Source organism: Callorhinchus milii, unplaced genomic scaffold (assembly GCF_018977255.1).
Source record: "Callorhinchus milii isolate IMCB2004 unplaced genomic scaffold, IMCB_Cmil_1.0 Scaffold13, whole genome shotgun sequence".
NCBI lineage: Eukaryota > Metazoa > Chordata > Chondrichthyes > Chimaeriformes > Callorhinchidae > Callorhinchus > Callorhinchus milii.
Genome location: NW_024704754.1, coordinates 4,170,411 through 4,181,132, shown reverse-complemented (window position 1 = coordinate 4,181,132; position 10,722 = coordinate 4,170,411). Strand labels below are relative to the sequence as shown.

The 10,722-nt window shown below is 45.3% G+C and overlaps 1 protein-coding gene across 1 annotated transcript; it reads left to right on the top strand.

Moving 5' to 3' along the window:
• Positions 1-5,825: 5,825 nt before the first annotated feature.
• On the top strand, positions 5,826-8,884 carry slc26a2 (solute carrier family 26 member 2). Its single transcript, XM_007912295.2, has 2 exons — positions 5,826-6,407; positions 7,106-8,884. Exons 1-2 carry the CDS (start codon positions 5,835-5,837, stop codon positions 8,603-8,605), a joined length of 2,073 nt encoding a protein of 690 aa, XP_007910486.2. The 5' UTR covers positions 5,826-5,834; the 3' UTR covers positions 8,606-8,884.
• The last annotated feature ends 1,838 nt before the right edge of the window (positions 8,885-10,722 follow it).

Here is a 10,722-nt window from a genome sequence, read left to right as displayed (position 1 = left end):
GTGGGGTGTCTGTGGGGGTGTGGGGAGGGGGTGTCTGTGGGGGGGTGTGGGAGGGGTGTCTGTGGGGGGGTGTGGGGAGGGGGTGTCTGTGGGGGTGGGGGAGGGGGTGTCTGGGTGGGGGGGGGTGTCTGTGGGTGTCTGTGGGGGGGTGGGGGAGGGTGTCTGTGGGGGGGGGGGGGTGTCTGTGGGGGGGGTGTCTGTGGGGGGTTTGTGGGAGGGGGTGGCTGTGGGGGGTGTGGGGGGGTGTCTGGGGGGGGTGTCTGGGGGGTGTCTGGGGGGGGGGGTGTGGGGGGGGTGTCTGGGGGGGGTGTGTCTGGGGGGGGTGTGGGAGGTGTCTGGGGGGGTGTGGGGGGGGTGTCTGGGGGTGTGGGGAGGGGGTGTCTGGGGGGGGTGTGGGGGGGGGTGTCTGGGGGGGTGTGGGGAGGGGTGTCTGGGGGGGGGTGTGGGGAGGGGTGTCTGGGGGGGGGGTCTGGGGGGGTGTGTGGGGAGGGGGGTCTGGGGGGGGTGTGGGGAGGGGGTGTCTGGGGGGTGTGGGGGTGTGGGGAGGGGGTGTCTGGGGTGGGGGTGTGGGGAGGGGGTGTCTGTGGCGGATACAATGATTTGTTCACGTTACATTGTTGTTAGAAACTGATACATTGTTACTGGGATCAGCTGTTACACCCCCCGCCCGGTGTGCAGTCTGTGTGTGTCTGTGTGTGTTAGAGAGCCATTGAGGCTGTGTGTGTATGTGTGTGTGTGTATGTACGTGTGTGAGAGAGAGCCATTGAGGCTGTGTGTGTATGTGTGTGTGTATATGTATGTGTGTGAGAGCCGTTGAGGCTGTGTGTATGTGTGTGTGTATATGTATGTGTGTGAGAGAGAGCCATTGAGGCTGTGTGTGTATGTGTGTGTGTATATGTATGTGTGTGAGAGCCATTGAGGCTGTGTGTGTATGTATGTGTGTATATGTATGTGTGTGAGAGAGAGCCATTGAGGCTGTGTGTGTATGTGTGTGTGTATATGTATGTGTGTGAGAGCCATTGAGGCTGTGTGTGTATGTGTGTGTGTATATGTATGTGTGTGAGAGAGAGCCATTGAGGCTGTGTGTGTATGTGTGTGAGAGCCATTGAGGCTGTGTGTGTATGTGTGTGTATATGTATGTGTGTGAGAGAGAGCCATTGAGGCTGTGTGTGTGTGTGTGTGAGATCTATTGTGAGTTGGCAGTGAGCACACACACCACTCTGTGGAGGGACGTAGAGGAAGTGCTTCATTACAAAGCTGTCTCTGTGCTGCCAGCCCAGCGCAAACATTGCCACTCATTTACTTAACTAACGGCGAGCTAATTCTGTGGACATTTCTGGCGCTTTGGCCAGAAAAATATTCCCAAGGTTTTGATCCGGATGGAACTGAAAATTTTAGCATTTCCTCGTCACATCAGATGCAATTCGGCTCAGTTTAGTAAATGCTGGTCTTTCTCACCTTTGAAAACACTGATTACCTTCAGGGGGTTGTATCACTATACTAGTCTTTTCATTTCAGGTCCTTCAGTCAATATAAGGCTGCCATCTGGTGATCTCCTGACTGAGCACAAACTGCATGTGATAGCGCAGCAAAGGGTTAATCTCGGTTCGCACAAAGGCACCTGTTACATCGTAAGGGTATAGTGAGAAGGGCTTTATAGAGAACCTTTGACATTGCTCAGATATGTAGGATGTTCCATTGAAAATAATAATAATAATCCTTGCATTTCATGTAGCACATCAGCGAGACGTCTCAAAGTGCTTCACAGGATGTACTGTAAAGTGTAGTGACTGTGTATTTTGCGGGCAGAACGCGGCAGCCGATTTGCGCACAGCAGTGCCCCACGAACAGCCATGGCATGAGCGACCAATTTTATTTTGTGGCACGGTTGACTGGGACACCACCGGGGGGGAGAGAGAACCTGTGTCTTTTTCAAATAGTGCCATGGGATCTTTAACATCCACCTAAACAGGCAGTTTAATGTCTCATCTGAAGGAAGGATGGCACCTCCGACAGCACTGCAATGGAGTGTCAGCTTAGACTGTGTGATTCTAAGTCGGGATGTGGGACTTGAGCCCATAACTTTCTGACTTGGGTGAGAATGCTCCTACTGGGGCCAGGCTGACACCCAAACCATTTTCTCAGTTTTGCCCCCGTGCAAGGATCGAACCCAGGACCTCTTGCTTGCGAGGCGAGTGCTCTAAACACAGCGCTATGGGACGCTCAATATAGACAGTGTTTTACAGTCATTAAAACAGCGTAGAGTAGCCCAGACTTGAAATTTAGCTCTAGAGTTCAGCATTGGCAGCCTGTGCTGGACACGCGCACCACCACAGAGAGCTCCGAGACACTACGCCGAGTAACAATAGTGTGAATTTGTAGATGTTTCATCAGGTTTAAGCCATGCATTGTATAAATCGATCTACAGTCTGAATACAAAATTGCAACATGCATTGTTTCGAAACTGTTCAATGTTGTACAACTCCGGGTATTTATGCAAGTGAGAAAATTTGGGTCACGCAGCATTGTATCTTACAAAATCAGTCACTTGGGTATAGCTTCCGAATGGATTGCACATCTGTAACAATACACACTTTCGAGTTAAGTTAATAAGCAATGAACGGTTTTCTCGTGTCAGAGCCTTCAAATCCCCCTGATTGGATTATCTTTACATTTGTAGTTTTTATAACGTTCTCAATTTTAATTTAATCCCAAACTCTCACTGAGCATGGCACGGGAACCCTCGCGATTAAATTATCGTCGCCTGTTTAGAACAGGGTTGTCCAGTACATCAGCCACATGTGGTGATTTGGGAATCCAGATCTGGTGAAATAGCATATTCGGTTCGTAAATTTTAAGGAAAACGGAGTAAATAGACATTATTGTTGGGCATGTGATCTCAATACTCGTGTTCACATGTGCAGTTTGCTGTCAAATTTGCAAGGCATGAAGCAGCGTGTGTGAGTGTATCGATCGTTGTGTGTGCTTTACTTCTTTAGTTACAGTTATTGGTTATCTGGTAAAACGGTAGGTAACACAGGTTAAAAACTATTCCAGATTTCAGCACCATGGAAACACCAGTTAAGAGTGCGTGGAGAGGGGAGCTGTTGATCATGATTAGCTCAACCAATAGCAGAATATCCACTCCAGACCAGCAGAAGAAAGCTCACGCGTCCATTATGGAGTCCCGTAGCTCAGTGGTTAGAGCACTCGCTTTGCAAGTGAGAGACCTGAGTTCAATTCCAGGCAGAGGGCGAAACCTTGGGCAAGTTTCCTTACTCCACACACCTAATAATAATCCCTCCAAAACCAAAAACAATAATAAATTGGTCATTTTCAATCTACGACTGTTTGTGGGACGCTCACTGCTGTGCCAATTGGCTGCCGCGTTCGCCCACAAATATACAGTCAATTCACTTTACAGTGTGTTCTGTGAAGCGCTTTGGGATGTCCTCCCGACGTGAAAAGCGCTATATCAAATGCAAGGATTATTATTATTATTATTAATAAACAGCTCCTACTGCATGGCAAAGGGCAAACAGCATCCAATCACCTTCTGGATGGAGAGCAGGGCCAGGTGTGATGTGTCTTGCGAAAGTGAAGAGAAGTCTGCAGACTTTCACACTGAGGGTGGCAGATATTTGTTAATTAAATATAATAATAACCTGTTGGACAACAATGGTCTGGAACATAGCGTTTCATAAAAGTCTCATTCTATCCTCCGAATGGCGATCGCTTTAAAACCCGAACTATATTGATAAGTTTTATTGGAAAGGGCTTTTGGGTTATTTCTGTCAGAGAAGCCACTGTTTCAAGTGAAACTCTGCCTTCGACAACAACAGCAGCAGCAACAACAAGATTACAATTGTGTAGCCCTTCACGTCGGGAGGACATCCCAAGCTACCACTGTCGCTCTGCGATGCTTATCCTGTGTGAGGGACACTATATAAATGCAAGTTGTTGTTAGTTAGTTAGTTAGTTATCACTGTCAGTGTTGGCATCTGTGTCAAGACCTGCTTGTGCGAGCCTGAAAGATGGTTTGCAGAATTGCAGCCACTTTCACGGCCCTTTCGTGGAAGGACCAACCCTCTACAGACCTCCATTAAAACCATCTTATATTGCAAACGTCCTTATTGTTAATTGGATTTGTTTCTTAAGTTAATAAAAATGTTCATATATAACCTGTTCTTTACAAAGAGTGACAACGGGCAGTGTAAAATAGAATGAGTGACAATGAGAGAGCTCAGGCTGGTGGCGATAGCATTTAGACTGATGAGTTTAGATTGATGAGTTTCCCCAAAGCCCTTTCGATGGAGACCAGGGGAAGACAACGCAAACTTGTCTCCACTACAGCAAGAAATAAAAGCAGAAGCAGATTAGGTTCCCGACAGCTATTGTGTGGAATACAGAATCCATTTTCCCTTATTTACATGGGAAACTAGGAGTGAGCGCAAAGCCACCTATTGTATTGTAATCGGGTCACTAAACACGTTTTAATAGGGTCAAATTCCTTACCTCCGCAATATCATTTTGCAGCTCTTGGCCAACCTGCACCTAATACTTTCCGGAATGAGGTAAGCAGGATGTGTCCCTCCAGGGAGAGAGAACGCATTCCATTCCAACCATCTATCTCTGGAATTTATATGTGTAGGTGGGACGCATGGAATTCTCAGCTTGGTTAGGATACTCTTAAGCACGGCGATGGGTTTGTCAGACACCCGGCTGATCCAAAAAAAAAATGAACGTTACAAGGCCATAATTTCAGTGAGGATGACAGATTATATTTGATTCAAGTATTTGTGTGCTGTGTGTGTGTGTGTGTTTGCTCTTTGTTGTGTGTGGGTGCGTGTGTGTCTCCAAAGACAATCCTAAATGTGTGAGCCAAGCGGATGTTTGAATCCATCAATGTGTGTGTCAGATGATATCGAATGCAAAGTTATTCTATAAAATGATCTCAAACCACAATGCTCTATTAAGGGCCGTATCTGTGCACTTGCCATTGTTCTCAGCATCCTACTATTGCAATGGAATGAATTAGAGGCAGTTTGCCAAAGTGGAAATTGTAAACCTTTCCCCTAACCTGACAGAAAATAGTAAGTTGTGAAAACTCCCTGTTCACAATGTTCCTGGAGTAAAGAGTAGTGATCTTTGTGAGCAAGGGGAGAGAATGAAAGTGCAGATATGATCTTTGCTCCCGAGGTCCATCTCTGATTACTTCAATGTGATCTTTGATTCTGGTGTTAATTATACCGTATTACCTTTGATTGCTTTCAAGCATGCACCGATCGATTCAGGCCAACGTAGTACAACGGGCGATTTACTGCCCACATTGCAAAGTTCAGATCGAATCTAACAACGCCTACAGTTTGACGCTGTCTGAAAGAAATCTAAGTTCTTGATGAAAGTAATTTAAATTCTGATAAAGTGTTTGCAAAAATCCATGTGCTGTTATTTGATAAACATCAGTAACAAATAGCAAAGTGAAGTGTCAGGTTTAATCGTGTTGTTATTTGGTTTGTGTTGTCTCATTTCTCCCTGAGAAAGGCCTTGCTCTCTCAGACTACTGATGTCCGTGTTTATACGCTTGTCTAAACTCAAATCTGCTTTCTTCTAAATATCGCTGATTATTGACACGACGGGTTGTTGGACACTGCTGTGCGCAATTGGCTGCCGCGCTTTATCCACAAAATGCAATCACTCCGCTTTACTGCGTATCCTGTGAAGCGCTTTGAGACGTCTGAACGACGTGATAAGGCGCTGTATCAAATGCGAGGATTGTCGTTGTAGTTATCGAAGAGCTTTCTGTTTCTTGTTTCAGACACTCACCGGCCAAGATGACTTCAACAGAAGCTAACAACGGCGAAATCACATCTGAAGTCGAAACACAAGTCTCCCCTGGCCCCAGGCACCAGCAGTACTCCCCCATTGTCTTAGAAAAGTATGAAAAAAAACCAATTGACATTAAGAAAATTGCCGTGAAAAAGCTGAAAAAGTACTGCGCTTGTACCCCCCAAAATGCCAAGCAGTATGTCACTGGCTTCTTTCCTGTCTTGCAGTGGTTTCCCAAGTACAGGTGGAGAGAGTGGATTTTTGGGGATATCATGTCTGGGCTGATTGTAGGCATCCTGTTGGTGCCTCAATCCATAGCCTATTCACTGCTGGCGGGGCAGGAGCCAAAATATGGCCTGTATACCTCATTTTTCGCCTGCATTATCTACTTCCTGATGGGAACATCCAAGCACATCTCGGTGGGTATCTTCGGCGTGCTTTGCCTAATGATTGGAGAGGTGGTGGATGCAGAGCTGCAGTTTGAGGCTGTTCAGAATTCAACAGCAAGCGATTGCGATGTCAGCTGTCGTTCCATCGCTATTGCCTCAACAGTAACATTCATGGCTGGAATCTATCAGGTAAACCCACCATCTGTGTTTCATGCGCGATACACAATACAAACTCAGCTAATTGAGCGTAGAGCAGTCGTTAGCAACACAGAAACATAGACCGTTGCACTAGGGGGGATGCATTGCAAATTGCCGGCCACAGTGTAGGGGAGGTTATAGAAATAATCTTTGTATTTGATATAGTGCGTTGTCACATCATTCAGCCTTCTCAAAGCGCTTCACATAATATACATATTTAAAGTGGATTGACTGGGCTAAATTTATTGATATAATAATTATTAATAGAAGAGGTTAGAATGAATTTCTTCTGGTTTATGACTGAGACGCACTCTAGCATTTGTGGACTCTTTAAATAGACCAAAGTGGCCACTTATCACAGGTCAAATCCTTTTGGTTTTCCTGCGATTAATCATTAACTTGTGGACTTTGTTACAATTTGCCCAACCTTATCTACACCAAAAGCTACTTTTTCCTTCACAGTGTGAGATCACTACAGTTCAGCAAGGTCGAGACGAGAATATCTCATCAAAATATAAATATATTAGTTACAGGGTTGTGTGGCAAGTCAGCGTAGTGTGGAGAGAAATAACTACAGTCATAGCAAATGGAGAGAATTCCACCTGAAGCAGGTTGAAGTTATTGAAGGCTTAAGCCGTTTGCATTGTCAGTCACACAGTAATCACTAGTTTTATTTGATCCACTTTCAGGTGGCCTTTGGCCTCTTCCAGATCGGCTTTGTGTCCGTCTACCTGTCTGATTCCTTGCTCAGTGGCTTTGTCACTGGAGCATCATTCACCATCCTCACGTCGCAAGTTAAGTACCTTCTAGGGATCAAGATCAACCAGCCCCGGGGTCCTGGATCACTCATACTAACCTGGGTAGAAATCTTTAGAAATATCCATAAAACCAACCTATGTGACCTGATAACCAGCATTCTGTGTCTTTTAGTGCTCGTACCTATCAAAGAAGTCAACGCAAGGTGCAAACCCAAGCTGAAAGGACCGATTCCTGGGGAGCTTCTAGTTGTTATCGTTGCCACTTTGATCTCACACTACGGAAATCTGAATGTCAAATACGATTCCAGTGTCTCTGGAGACATTCCCACGGGATTCCAGCCACCGTCCTTCCCAGACTGGAGCATCCTTGGCCGGGTTGCTCCTGGTGCTTTTCCCATCGCCATCATCGGTTTTGCCATCACCGTCTCCCTCTCGGAAATGTTTGCCAAGAAGCATAGCTACAATGTGAGAGCCAATCAAGAAATGTTCGCGATCGGTTTCTGTAACATCATCCCCTCGTTTTTTCATTGCTTTACGACCAGCGCGGCTTTGGCCAAGACTCTTGTGAAAGAATCCACGGGTTGTAAGACCCAACTGTCTAGCATAGTTACCAGTTTAGTCTTGCTCCTCGTCCTCCTTGTGCTCGCTCCTCTCTTTTACTCGCTCCAGAAATGTGTCTTGGGTGTTGTGACTATTGTAAATCTCAGAGGTGCTTTGAGGAAGTTTATTGACTTGCCCAAGATGTGGCATTTGAGCAAGGTGGATACCTGCATATGGTTTATTACCATGCTCTGCTCCGCTCTGATTAGCACTGAACTCGGCCTCCTGATTGGAGTCGTTCTCTCCGTCTTCTGTGTCATTATACGGACGCAGCTGCCGACAGCTTCTCTGCTTGGCCGTTTAGATGGGACTGAAATCTATCAAGATCTGGGGGTGTACAAGCATCTCAAAATGGTACCCGGAATTAAAATATTCCGGTTTGAGGCCGCCTTGTACTACGCTAACAAGGAGGGCTTCAAGTCAGCACTGTATAAGCAGACAGGAGTGAACCCCCCTCAGGTAACAATGGCTCAGAAGAAAGCAGAGAGGAAGATTCACTTGCGGGAAAAAAAACAGAAAGATGCCGAGACTTGCAAGTCGTACGAGGTGACGATGCAACTGTTTAAACCGGAGTTTGATTTCCAGACGCTTATCATAGATTGTTCGGCTATTCAGTTCTTAGACTCTGCAGGTATAGCCACAGTGAAGGAAACCTTTCGCGATTACAAGCTTGTCGGCATCCAGATCCTTCTTGCAAACTGCAATGCTTCAGTTATCAATAGTCTTCAGAGAGGAAACTACTTTGAAGGAAGTGATAGCAACACTTTAGCATTTTGCAGTGTTCATGACGCTGTGACATACGTTTTAAACAAGGGGCAGAGCAATGGTTAGGTGTCAAGCCAGTAACTCAATGTTAATATTCACTGTCACGCCACAGTGAGAATATCAAAAGGGCAACTTCTGTCTCTGGGACATTTTTTGGGCAAGAAACATGAACTATGTCATTTCATGTCCAAAATCTTTCTGGCCTTAATCTTTTTGAGTGTGGGTTTCCTATGCACTTGGAGAACCTGTTTTATCACAGATGTAAAAATATCCTATGCAGCTCCTATTAATTAGAATTAAACATTCCTGTATAATTGCATTCATATAAAACAATGTTAAATTCCCGCAGGTGTATTTTTGTAACAAATTTATCAAATATTTATTTTTGAAGAGTTTTTAACATTTTTGAAAGAACAGGTTAAAGGAACCTGCAAACGGGGGTGAGAGGTGTAATGTTTTTATATGAAAATGGCTAAAATTTTAATTCAATTGTTACATTCCCACTTTATGGCTGGTTTACACATTTAATTTCAATGGTAAAAGGTTGATCAGAGTAAACGTTCTTTACAGGAAGTAAGCACATCTGAGGTGCGGTCTGGAACCATCACTGTCAACAATTGTGCTTCGAGATAGGGCTGATCCCTTGGCTTTTATAGAGCAGAGACTTTGAATAGAGGAGTTTCCGGCCTCCTGCATGTCCCTCATAGCCATTGGCAGCCGTGCCTTCAACCACTATGCCCCGAGACACTCAAACTCCCTCCCCCAATCACTCCGACTTCCCCTCTCCTTGTCCATCTTCAAATCACACCTGAAGACACCCTGGCACCTCTCTACCTCTCCAACCTGCTTATCCCCCAACCCACAACACGCTGCCTCCGCTCGACTGGCTCCGGCCTTCTGCATGTCCCTCGAGCCCTCCGTTCCACCGTTGGCGGCCGCTCTTTCAGCCACTACGCCCCAAAACTCTGGAACACTCTTCCTCGATACGTCCACCTTGTCTCTTCCTCCCCCATCTTCAGGTCGTGCCTGAAGATCTTCCTCTTCACCTATGCCTACAGTCTCCTCCTCCTCCCCGAGACTCGACGTCAGGCTCTGCCACTGTTAAGCGCTCCAACCAGATACCCTGCATGAAGGATGCTGTGTAAATGCAAATAATAATTGTTTTTATGGCTGTCTTGAAAAACTCACCACCACACAAGGACTTTCCTGTCACTCGGTGAAGTTGACTCATGGGGAAACCCAGGAGTTGCGCGAGAAGTGTTGGGAAATGTTAAACATTTATCGGCCTTAATATTGAGTTTGTGACTGAATTCAATTCAATGCCATTTGCTGCTACAAATTCAATGCCTAACAGTTTTGGACCAAAGTGTTGCTATAATCAGAAGGTAACGAGGTGTCAAATCGAGAGGAAAGATGGTATTTAGTGCAGATGTACAGAATCACATTGTCATCAGCAAGTACTGATGACGTCCAGGACCAATATAAAAACTGCAATGATAACTTTGTTTTAAGGAAAGACAGTTTGACTTTCATCAGCTCAAGTCTTGGTGTAATGTTGGGGAGAAGTTCTTGAATTTAGTCTTGAGAAGAACTGGCAGAAAAACATCCTCAAAGTAAAGCGTGAATTTGGGAATTTGTCTAATTCTGGACACTGAAATGTCATACAAATCAAGTCAATCCACATTCAGGGACAATTTCTCCCCCATTTAGAGTTGGAAACCCTTGTCAGTATATCCTGCCTTGTATGTCTTAATTGACAGTTCAACATGTAATGTCCAACCTTTATCAGCTGGTGGAGTGGAGAGTTCAATCATAATAATAATAAATCATCTCAAAAGAGCGCGATTGATCTGTGAATAATATAAATCTAGAACATTTTGCACTTGTTGGAATCGTTTTTGTAATGTTTACGAAATTGATATGAAGGGGGTCTTAATAATGAAGTGTTTACCTTTAGAATATACGTTATCCTTTTCGTACGATTGTTTATCAATACCTATTTTTAGGAACTGAGCTCAGTGCTGGGGTCTTTATCAACATTTGCACATTAGTCCCAATGCAGATCCTACATTTATTCAGCGTCATTAGAAATCGTGATGTGTGTGTTTTTCTGGTTTCTACCTCTGTGACCCAGGGCCACTCTCTCTGCTCCACAAATGCCAGCCTGTTTCACGTTCCCCGCT

What these genes read in the sequence shown, in the direction of transcription:
- slc26a2 (XM_007912295.2), top strand. Translation starts at nt 5,835, where the DNA reads ATGACTTCAACAGAAGCTAACAACGGCGAAATCACATCTGAAGTCGAA. An exon ending in TCATGGCTGGAATCTATCAG is followed by an intron (nt 6,408 to 7,105) that starts GTAAACCCACCA and finishes ATCCACTTTCAG; the next exon opens with GTGGCCTTTGGCCTCTTCCA.